This window comes from Atta colombica, unplaced genomic scaffold (assembly GCF_001594045.1).
Source record: "Atta colombica isolate Treedump-2 unplaced genomic scaffold, Acol1.0 scaffold89, whole genome shotgun sequence".
In the NCBI taxonomy this organism is placed as follows: Eukaryota; Metazoa; Arthropoda; class Insecta; order Hymenoptera; family Formicidae; genus Atta; species Atta colombica.
This window is the reverse complement of record NW_017259582.1, coordinates 68,615-81,359: the sequence shown is the minus strand read 5'-3', so window position 1 is coordinate 81,359 and position 12,745 is coordinate 68,615. Positions and strand designations below refer to the sequence as shown.

The following is a 12,745-nucleotide window of genomic DNA, read 5'->3' as shown; positions in this document are numbered from 1 at the left end:
TATATATTTATATGTATATAATATAGATATATATATATATGTAAATAATATAGATACATAAACTTTACAACTTATAATAACTGAAGAAGTTCTTTAATGATTATTTTTAATTATTTTTTACTATTTTTAATGAATTCAAGAAATGCTGAAAATTATTATATGTACTTTAATAGTAGTATCTCAACAATATTTACATTCTAATAAGAATTATGAATTAATATTTTCATATATGTCGATGAAATTAAGTTTTGAAGATGCGAACTATAGCATTTATTTCTTAATGTAGATATATCGTTCTATGATCTTAATGAATATTCATTTTGCTCGACTTATAAAGCATGGTTCAGCTCCTGTCACATAAGGATTACTGAAAGTTTTATCGTAATACTGTACTATATTGCGCAAAAATGAAAGTTATTTTGCGATTTGTAGAAACAAAACGTTAAGTGTCTTTACTAAGATAAATTATCGTTATGATGATTTACCTTCGTAAACGTTCTTGCATCATGACGCATAACATAATTTTTGTTTTCCTGGACAAAATTTATAAATGGCATGCAGGAAACTCGGAATATTTTGCGTAGAAAAGATTTATTACAACGATGAATTGATGGCGAAAGATTTACATTTCAATATTAAGCCAAAACAGGATAGCAATATGAATATACCAACAGTAAGAGAAGCATTAAAGCTTAGTCAAAGCCAGATGTTGAAATGATACATCTATATGTATTTTAAATAAAGGAAAGTTTCAACTTTCACTTTTTCGACTGTACAGAAATCGTTTTATATTTCTATTTTGTTCACAGAAACCGAAAATTATCATAATATTGATATTACACTCAAAGATAAATTGATAGATATATTGGAAAAAGAATAAAATTTTTATTTACATCGTTGCCAGTTATGCTTCAATCATTTAACTAATTCAGACAGTTGTTGAGCCAATTCTCTAAATTAGTTTTTAAATGCTTGAATTGATAATAATTGACTGCGATTTCGTAATGGTGTAATAAAGATTTTATTAACTTTATTTCACACACAGATAATATATCAATTTTTTCTTGAGTATAATGTCATTATTATGATGATTTTTGGTCTCCATGAAGAAAAATAAATATGTATAAACAAATGTAGAAATAAAACAATTCCCAAATGATGGCGAAAAAAGTTATATTCTCCTTATCTCACATACTTTCGAATTTGCAACATGATCAAACTGAAATAATAATAATCCCCTAAATTAAATTAGATCATCGACTTGATTTGCTACTACTTAAAATCTTAAATCTCTACGAAGAACTTATTGCGAAATTTCAGATTTGCATTTCGCTTCGATAATTTTTTCCTCAGAATCTGAACACTCTTTCACGCCTATGATTGATGATATCCCATTATCTTTCTCGTCCTTATTCGGGAACGAGGCCTATTCTCCTGCTATCCTGCCACTTCTTGGGACAACGTGCTCTCTTATTCTGGTTGTTTACCGCAATCTCGGACTCGGTCTTTGGAATGCAGTCTCTGGACGGGTCCAGGAATGATGTTTTCCTTTCGCATCTTCGACGCATGTCTTGTCTCGTCGGCCATCCTCGTGGAACTAAGACATCCCCCTCGTTAAGGGATGTCCTGCCTCGTGGTCGCGCCGAAGAGAGAGCGTCGATTCGCCTACCCTCGGTAAATTCTGCGGGTCGCAGCCATTGACGATATAGGCCCCGCCGCCACCCTTGTTAACATACTTTGCATCTTCTTCTGTTATCCTGGTAGTTCCCGATGGGATCGATAGCTTACGTAACGACCAAACCCATCCACCTCCGATCGGGTGCGTTCGATCTCATCGATACCGGTGGGGGAGAGAGATAGAAATTTCGCTGGTCTTTTATATGTACAAACTCGCTTTCGTACGTGTCTAATCGATTTATCGTTGATCTTGCAAATTGCATAATAACGGTACGATTTACAAAACAGAAGAATATCATAAAAAAAAGTATGTGTGTAATAATATTAATATAATTAAGCCTAGATGAGTTATATCAAAACTTGGCGAAATAATGTCAATTGAATATTAATATGACCAACTAAACGTTTAGTTTACTTTTCTAATGATTATCAAATGATTGGTTACGACTATTACGTTTAGAAATGTTTACTATACATTGCTAAACAAAATACATTTGGTAGTTATTACTTTTTTTTTCAGTGTATCCTCACACAATGATTTTTTTTCTTTTATATGATTTTTAATTTTCACATGCGATACAGCGAATTACAAACGTCATCATTCTCAAATGATACTTATTTATTCGATGTCTTACGATATCGCACATTATATAAATTCCTCGATGGCACAGGAAAATACAATGAAAGTAACGTAATTTTACAGTTACATTCACTATAACGACGATTGTTTCATATTTGCTTGTTGTAGCGAGAAGAATCGTTGAATCTTAGCTTATTATGTTTGAAAAAATTTCACTAATCATTTAAATTATAAGTTCGTGAAATGGAAATTCTGATGGAAAGTTGAAGATTCCGATGGTAAGTTTTAGACATTAAAATACGTGTCTACGGTGAATAATCAGATCAACTATACGAATTTTGATCAACGAATTTATATCAACTAGAATTCGGTTTCATCTGAATTGAATTTTTAATTATTTTAATTAGAATGTTTGATAAATATAAATATATATGTCTATTTTGTTCTTTTTGAATTTAGAATTTTAATTAATGAATACTTACTCTTTTTCCAGTGTGTAAGAATAATGAAGTTACAGAGTTGAAAAATTAAATTTAAAATTTTTGTGTTAATTTAACACAAGATGAATATGTTAGAAAATAATATAAATATGTAAAAGTTAAACATAATACAAAAATTTTACGCTTTAACATAACTTAAAAACAAATTGTAAAACATTTCTTTAGTAAAATTCATATTTATAATATATTAAATTAATACATATATTTTTTATTTATTTATCTCAGAAATTAAAACTACACTTATTTTTGTTTCTTGTTCACTTACTCAAAAATTGTGTTATTTTAAAAGCATAATATTTTTATTAAAAAATATTAAATAATAATTTAATACAAAATATTAACGTAATCACGTTAAATTAACATCCGAAAATGTTAAAAATTCACAATGACAATTGTTATAATAAAAATCGATTTTAACTAGTTTAAAATGTTTCTACTATGTTTACTGTTCAAGAAAGTATCTGACTTTTGTTATTAATAATTTTGTTATTAAAATAATTTTATCCCAATTCTTATGGTTAATAACGCTTTAAGAATGACGTTGAATGAATCTTTTTGAGCAAGACGTTTCTGCGGCGACTACTATCCTGATCATCTACGATTCAATCGGCTATCTTCGTAATGCTCCGAGCTGTTTGTGACTGTGGGAGGGGACAAGCGACCCACTTGACAATGACCGATTTCAAGTAGAAAAATGAGGAAGAGGAAAAAAGCACCGTAACAACTTGAACTTTATACCTTTATACCATTCTTTCACATATGACTTTACTCCGTGTTTTCCTTTCTCCTTTTGCGTTTTCCTTTTGCAATCACTTCTTCAATCTTACATAAAGAAGGTTTTACACTCCCTTCTTGTAATCGTTTCTTATAAAGAAATCTGGTTTTCTTATCGCGTAATCTTCGGAGAACTATGTATTCAATTAATCATTTTACATTCTTGCTTATTTATCCACATTGTATAAAAACTTGTTTGTTAATTATTGTGCTATATTGCGCTTCGGAAATAGATAATATATCACGGTATGGTTGCATATATCGCTCTCTTATTAATTTAAAAGTAATAATTTGAAAAAAATTAAATTCTTCAGAAAAGGAGAAAAATATTTTTCAACTTAAGAGCTACGTCTAGTCACAAAGTAAAAAAAAAGAATTTTCGTGAATTTCTTTTTGGAAAGATATATGTACAATTTTGAAAGGTTTTGTATTCGAAAGAACTTTCTTGACAGTCTTCATATTTTTTTTATACAAAAATATATATTTATCTATAATTTTATATTATATAACAAAGTTACAAGAAATTTTCGGGAAGCTGTTTTTTAAAAAGTGTTTTGCTGCTCGGAACCAGATTATTAAAAATCAAAAATTCAAAAAAATTGAGTTTATCTAGTTTTTAATCGATTAATATTTCGACAAATTGGATTCCCAAATAGCGATTGTTCAATGTTAAGATGCCGATTTTCATTTAAAAACAGATATTTTTTTAGTTCACAAAATAAAAAGTATATATTGAATACAAAAACCTTTCGATTAAAGATTTTGATATTTAAAAAAAATACACAAAGTATGTGTGTGCATGTGTTAGAGATTAAACTAGTGCAGTAATTTTTGAAAAATTGATTTGTTCAAAATTTTTAATTAGACATAACTCATTAGGAAAATTGTTGACTATATAACTAATTTATGGTAATAAGATGAAAATCACGTTTCCTGAGTTGTGTTACTTTTAAAATAAGAAAACACTATACATTTTATAATACATATAAAAAATTTATGTCAAGTAGTTGTTCATTTAACTTTACCTGTAATTCTAGCTAGTGTATAGTTGTATCGAACGCGTAAGTGGAATCCGACGTAACCGCAAGTGTGAGCGCCTAGACTATGGCCAATGCAATGCATTTTCGAAGGTAGTAATTCCGTGATCTCAATTAGTAGTGCTGCTATACGAGCTGTCATAGCACCCACTAGCCGTGTGTTCGCCACCGCTTGTGTGTAGGGTGGTCCAGCACCGGCAAGCCAATTAACGATCACGACGTTGCAATCCTCCCGCAACAGCAACTCCTTCATTACTCTCTGTCAAAATGTTTACATGAGTGAAGAATTTGATAGTAGTATAATCATAATATATATTTTATAGATGATTAATAGAGTTCTGTATGAATAATAAATCGTGTAAAGTGGATTTTATAGAATAAAATATGAATGAGAGAATATATGAAGCATAAATAAATAAAAAAGTATTAAATATAGTCAAGGCTGAATATAATAATCAGAAAACATTATGCCTTGGTTAATATTTCTATGTAAATTTCAAATACATCTTAAGGCTGAATAATTATCACAGTCATATTAAATCATGAAGTCAGAAGCGAGAAATAATTTTTGTCACGATTGAACATAGTTGTGATGACTATTTACGAACCTTAACTACAAAATTATTCTTTTTTGAAAGATATTTATAAAATATCGATTTTTATAAAAAAAATTGTGAGAGATTGCACTCACTAAGACCCAAGTTTTGTCACCGTTGTCCAGAAATCCGTGGATAATGAAATACAAATTGTTTTTCTTGTTCAAGGGCGATTTCCGGATCGTTGAATTTCCATCGATCTTCAATTCATAAGGTTTTCCAGCCTGTTCGCGTGTATAAAGGATGTAATGAGGATCGATACTGTCCGGTCTTGCGGGAAATGTAGACACTGGTCGATCCTCTCCAGACCAGGGTGGTCCAATATAAAAGCATCCGAACGGCTCATAACATCGCCACATATACCATTCTAATTAATAAAAAGTTGTTTTTACTTCTTTAGTATTTAACAACAATGAAAATGCAACAATGATTTAAAGGGTGTGTAAAAATCTAAGCCTAATTTTGACTCAGAACAGACACATTAAAAATCTATTTATCATGAAGGTCCATATATTCATAAAAGAAAACTTATTTTATTAAGAAAGCTTGTAAAAACTTTCAAAAATCATAAAATAAATGTTTTAACGCTTTGCAAAAAAAAATTTTGTTTCTAATGATACATTTAGACATTTTATTCTGACACATGTTGACATAAAATGTCTCATAAATATTTCATAAACTATTAATTTTTTGATAATCATACTTTAATAATTTTATAAACAAAATAATAAAGTGAATTAATTAGTATAAACACAGTTTATTTATAAATCACAGTTTATTTATAAAAAATCTATTTTTCCTACATTTTTTTTTAAGAAACTATATGATTTTTTTGATACTAATTGATTTATCTCATTAGTCTATTCATAAAAGTATTAAGGAGATATTCTTGCTTTTAGTATTTTATAGAGAAAAATGATTTATTAAATTAATAGGAATTTTGGTGGAAAATGAACAGTCCAAAACTTTTGGTTAAACTTACCACATTATTTTTTGATAAATCTATTAGAATTCTAGTTGAAATAACCAACATTCAGAATTTTCTTGGTTAAATTTATTAAAATTCTAGTAATATTTTAATTTAATGCAAAATAATTAAAGGAATCATACAAAATTATAAAAAATTCATATAATTCTATTTAAAAAAATGGAAGCGACCTGCATATCTTTTTGACGCATTCACTTAAAATGAAAAAAGAATACCCAGTGAGAAATGATAATAAAATCGATGTTCCATTATCATTTCTTACTAGGTAAGGTCGGAATCCATAGTTCGTTCTTAATTTCGAGACAATTTCAAGCAATGTCTTAAGATATTAATACGACTCTCTGATTGATTCATGACATCTCAAGCTATACCTTAAGATGTCTTGAATCTTGAGCAATATCTATGAATTCCGCCTTATGATCAATATACATTCTCCTTGAAATCACGCACGCGCGCGTTCTATTTTTGTCTAAAACATTTTTTTTCTAAAACAAAAAAAATAATTATTGGAGATATTAAAATGGTCACCCAGTATATTAAGTTTTGGCTCAGTGTCATTTGCAAATATTTTGACATACGTATCTAACTGTCCTTATTCGCTGTCCTTTATTAATATAGTATCATACCGACGTTTCGAGAAACTATTAGAGAGAGCATTAATGGGATTACTTTTCAGGGGTTATCAGCGCGTCCATATCTCCGCACGCGCTTCTATCAGTTCCTCGAAGACCCCGATGATGTTTTGTCTCCGCATTGGAGATCAATGATTAATGATAAGGGCAATATACGATTGCACGTGACCGTACACTAATTCTCACTTTATTATATAATTTTTTCCGATCTTTGCCGTTCGGAGATTTTCTTAACATTTCAATTAGTATTCGTGGACCTGGATATATTTCCAATTACGCCAAATATTGTGAAAAATTGTTTTAACAAATGTTTTTTTACAAATTTATTTAATTTTAAGTTAAATAATCTTATTCCTTATAATTTTAAATTAATCTTATTTCTTATAAATTTAAGTTGCATAATCTTATTCCTCACGTTATAACTTTCAAAATAAAAAAAATCGTTCGATTATGTTAATGTAAAGATACATTAATTAACTTAATGTTGTGAATCCATTGGATATCAAATCTTTCAACGCTTGTAAAGATATAGATAAACTAGGAATCAAATAAAAAGATATAAATAAAAAGATATAATAAAAATGTTTCCAAAATTAATGAGTTTCATTTTATTAGCCTTTGAAAAATAAGGATCCAGCAAATCCACAGCGTTGGAAGTGTAACATTTTTTCACGACAATATTTAAAGATATCCTAAAGTCGTCTGTATTACCGACTAAATCATATAATTTTGTATAATACTTTTTTTCTCTTTTACAGATTCGAAAATCCTTTATTCCAGGATTAAGTATATGCATTAATTCGTGTTTGTGAGATGGAATTTATGCCGAGAACGACCAAAAATTTTAAAATTGATATATTTTTTATCATTTTTTTTAGTGTAACATGACATCTCAAGCTGTCAAGTCATGACAACAGTTGCTTGATACAGAAATTTTGCAATCTGTACTTATACAAAATAGTAATCCACAAACACGTAGTTTGCACGAACAAATAACGAATTCTTAGAATTTAGACTTAGACGCTTTATTGCGACGAATTTGTTATACGAAAATACATGAACATGCGACTGCGTGTATCATAGGTTGCGTGAGATATTGGTGTGGTATATAAGATTAGAAGGAGTTCCACACAATAAAAGGAATAGAGAACAGAGAACAGAGAAGAATAAGAATTGTAACTTATCAGAAATCATGTATTGTGAAATACGCAATTTCTGATAGGTTGAAATTCTAATTCTCTGTTTCCTGTTCCTTTTATTATGCTCTTAAGACATGTCAATGCGCTGAAACAGCGACCTCTGCTGACTTCGTCGGAGTTCAAGCTTCGCTTTAAGATTTCTTTAAGGGTTAATTTAAAGTTTTGTCAGGTACACACTGGACCTATATCAATTAAAGAAATGTTGGAGGGAATACAATTAGAGTTAATCTTTACATGATGCATAGTTACCAATTGTTACAATACTTCGACTTTTATATAAGATTTTTATATAAGCTATTTAGATAAGTTATTAAAGATATCAAAAAGTTAAAAATTTATGTTTTATGAGTAAACTTATAGCGTTTTCGGCCTGATCGGGTTTGCACCAACCTGGATTTGAAAATGCATTGTTATTGGTTGACGTTATACATTTTACCAATAGGAAAGTACGAAACGTCATTAGTCGACCGAGATTGGCACAAATCCAGGGTCGGATGAAAACGCCATTAGAAATACAGCAAATGCAACTAAACACATTTATAGTGTATGTGGAGAAGTTCTGTTAGCGAAAGGACAGTACAAAAATGACTTAAGCGATTTAAGGAAACAATGAATCATTAGAGGATGAACAACATTTGGGTTGTTTTTTTATTTATTAATGAAGGATAAACTACAATATAGTTCAACTCAAATCCACGAAAAAAATATGTAAACGTAACAAATAAAGTTACTTTTCAAAAAATTCAAAGTGTTTAAAATTTTATTTAAAAATCCGCACAGACTTTTTTCGATACTCAACACAAAGAAGCAGCAAACACAGATTATTGTTTTATATTCTCTTTTTTATATTCTTATTTTTTCATGGAGTATTTTAAACTACAGAGAAATTATTTTGAAAATAAAATAAGATTATAGTAAATTTTTCGAAATTGATATACTTACGGTCGTCGAAATCAAATTTGTTCTCCACCTCCATCGGCGACAAAGTTGTAGTATTCTGAGCTACACTAATATTCCCTCCTTTTTCAGGCAAGGTAGACATCATTTGGGCTGTGTATGCCAACATTATCATCTCGTTAAGAAAAGACATGTTGAAATATTTTTTGTACTAACAGATATCCGTACAATCTTCACGTTGATGTATATAACTTACACTTCTTACAATATCGCGTTCTTTCGTATTACGATAATTTGATCATATCATACATATTGTTGCATCAAATACTAAAAAAATATTGCAATATTAGGCGTCTTAAAAACAAGTAGAACCTTTGCACTGTTATCTATTTGTTGAGTAAATTATGTTATCACAGTGTTTTGATGTTAACTTCATGTGTTAAGTTTCGATGAAAATAAATTATAAACGATATGTGAAGACTCTTTTTCTTTATCACTTCACTTGCTCGAATGTTAGAATTTGAATCTTATCACTTCACTTGCTCTCGAAAGTTAGAATTTGAATCTTCTGAACTTTTTTGTGGTCATTTGAAGATGGACACTTCGCTTTAAATGCTACAGAAATATGTTGCGACGTCCTTGGCGTCTATTCTACGAAGATCTCGTGAGTTCTAAATGTCTGTCTCGTCGACGGGGCAATCCATCAGTGCCAGCCACTATGTAAGCCGAGCGATAAGGAATAATAATAATGAAAAAATCGATTGACGCAAAGCGCCAATGATAGCGCTCGTATCGGCGGCTGTCTCGATATTGAGCGCCCGTTTCCAAATAAATGAAATTTTAATAGTGCACGCCACTAATTGACTATGATATTTTAAGTCATTAGTGTTTTCTCGATTCTTCTAGAAATTCTTAATTTTTATATTTAAGCAATTTTCCATTTTTAAATCTATAAAATTATCAGTTTTTTATATAGTATTTCGATTTTTTAAATGATCTTTAATTTATGTAATTTTTTTAAACTTTCAAAAAAAAAAACACAATTTTCAAATCACTTATTGCTGTGAACAATTCCTTTTTCGATCGATCGCTAAAAATTTTCTATCATCCGGCAAATTGATTACATGAAAAGAAGAATCGGTTGGTGATGACACGGTCACGGTCAAGCGTCGTCGATGAACTGTAGTCCACTGATCGGCCATGCACTAATCACTCAAATTTCTGCTGACCCAACTGTACATCATATGTTTCCGTTTCACCCCACTCCTTAAAGAGCTCAACTGGGAGTTTCTCATTCTCCGAGCGGTCCGATTTCAAAATGGAAAAATGAGACAAAGATTACTATATTGTACTGTATTTTAATAGATCTTCTTCTATTACAAAAATAGAATTACTCATTTTGACAGTGAGGTGACATTCTAATATATTATATAATAATGATATAATAATATAAGTAATGTATTATATTTGAATGAAAAACAAATTTTGGGGTTGCTTATATCAAATACATAAAAAGTAATTATGTTTTCTTATTATTAAATAGAAATATTATTAAAGAGAAATCCATATTATTAAAGAGAAATTTTTGGAATAGATTTGTAAAAACTAAATATAAAATTTTAGTTTAAAGATGATGCTGATGATGCTATAACTTAGGTTATGGAAGTTTGTATATTTACGTTTAAAGTTTATTTTTGATAATTTTATTGTTAATTAAGTTTCTTGTCTCATTTAGAAAAAAATATATTTCCTAAATGTTATATTTGGGGTAGATTACATTTAAAGTATTTCCAAAATAAAAGTAGTATAAAAAAAAGATGATTTTATCTCTTGGAAATTATATCATTAATTCAGTGATCGTTTTTGGAATCGTAATATATTTTACAAAATATTTGTTATTTTTTATAGAGGCTTTTTTTCGAAAGCAAAGCCTCGGATAAAAATTATTCTATATTTATTCTATATTATTCTATATTTTCGACTGATTTTTGTACAAAAAATCTCTCTCAGTTATATTATAAGTTTGCCTTTATTCTGTATTTATAACTAATTAATATATTTAAAAAACTTACAACTTGTCACAATCTCAGATACTTACTTCACACGTGGAAGATTATTACAAATATTACCTTCTAATATTTATTAATATGAAATAAATAAATTATAATTTTATATTTAAAATATTTATATTATAGTATACGTACACAGCTTTTGAGAAATTTTTTTGCGATATCTTTCTAATATATAGATTGGCTACAAAAAATCATGAAAAAAATATAACTCCCATATATATGTAGGATGACTTCTAAGTAAGTAAAAAAAATTAAAGGGAATGATCCTTGATTTATTTAGAAAAAAAAAGTATAAACACATGTCCTAAATTGTTTCATTTCCAAAGTATTAGATATTAAAGTTGAAAAAAAGGTGAAAGAAATCTGGAAAACTCTTAGAAATATTTTATTTATTAAGTTTGTGCGAATATATATGTGGTATCACGTTCCAGGAAAATTATTTTCTGATACTGATAAAACATTTTTACATATAGGGCATACGTATAGATAATATGTACTTTGAAAATAAAACTGTTTAGGACATACATTTATAAATTTTGTTTCTCTAAAATAAGCAGAGGAATATACTTTTCAATTTTTTGCACTTACTTAGGAAATCAATTAGGAAACTCATTTTATATATTGCCATAAATTGATATAAAGCGCAGAATTTCAGAAGATATACTTATTTAGATATTCAGTAAAAGATTATTTATTTTTTCATATAATAATATCTCATGGATATATTTCAGTTTTTTTTTGTTTTTTTTCTTGAAATATTGAACTCGAGAAAAATTTGTTTAAGCTAACGCTTTATGAGTAACAGCCGTTCCAAGGCAGATCATTAAGCGAAGCATTTCTGTCTGTTCTACGGAATTCAGAGTATCGTCCAAAGTACCTCAAAAAGACCGCTCTTTTTATGGCAACCGCCTTTTCGTGGAAATTTCAGCTCTTCTCAGACGGTATGAGACGATAAATCCGCTGGTAGTTCAGCGGCTCGCGGCTAATTAAACCAGATCAAAGGCACTCAAGTGCTTGTTAAATCGTTCCCGTTTTTCCTCCCCAAGCACGACAACTGTTCTCCGCATCGTCAAGGTGCAGTATTGCGATTGTCGTGACGATATGATCGCGTGCATAAGAGACCGTGTTACGAGTTTCTATAAGTAAGAGCAAAACGCATAGCTTTGTTGCATCGAGGTCAACTTTTGTTCCTCGAAAATGAACAGACATGTGGGAGTAATTCAGCACGCACAAGAAATGCAATAAAAAAATTGCAACGTGATTTTCAAGTAGCTTTTAGTAGATCCTTAAATGTAAATAACGTATTAATATTGCCAGTTGAAATAAAATTATTTTAAACGGCTTCTAGCTGCTCAATATTATTGTTTATACAATTATATTGTACAATAATTATTATATAATATTACTCTTTAAACAATTTAAAGCATATAACATAAAGGCTTAATACAGTCTCCAGATAATCATTAATATTATGCAAATACTCCGATGAATAATTAACAATTTAACTAAAGCAATAATATTAACTGTTTGAGGACCGCCTTAAGAATTACTATTAAACTAAAATTTTATATAATAACTTTAATTCTAGTTTTTTAATTTATTAGGCAATATGAGCAGAATAAAAAAATTGAATGAAAAGGTATCAGCTGTTTTCTCGAACAAAAAAGTAGATACTTGTTTTTCGGATAAAACATACTTATTTAGTAAACCGAAACTATTGTTTATTGGTGAAACTATTGTTCACGAGTCTCATTCAATCTCTTTGAAATAGAATACGAAGTAGGTTTCACGCG

At 29.1% G+C, this 12,745-nt stretch overlaps 1 protein-coding gene across 1 annotated transcript in view; it reads right to left on the bottom strand.

The window, feature by feature from the left end:
• Positions 1–9,755, bottom strand: part of LOC108693234 (pancreatic lipase-related protein 2-like) — a 15,116-nt gene extending 5,361 nt beyond the window's left edge. Inside the window, exons 1-3 of the mRNA XM_018202068.1 lie at positions 8,926–9,755; positions 5,260–5,531; positions 4,557–4,827 (exon numbers count right to left, since the gene is read on the bottom strand). Of these exons, the coding sequence (XP_018057557.1) occupies positions 4,557–4,827; positions 5,260–5,531; positions 8,926–9,073 (691 nt within the window). The 5' untranslated portion in view covers positions 9,074–9,755. The remainder of the gene's footprint in view (positions 1–4,556; positions 4,828–5,259; positions 5,532–8,925) is intronic.
• Positions 9,756–12,745: the final 2,990 nt, after the last annotated feature.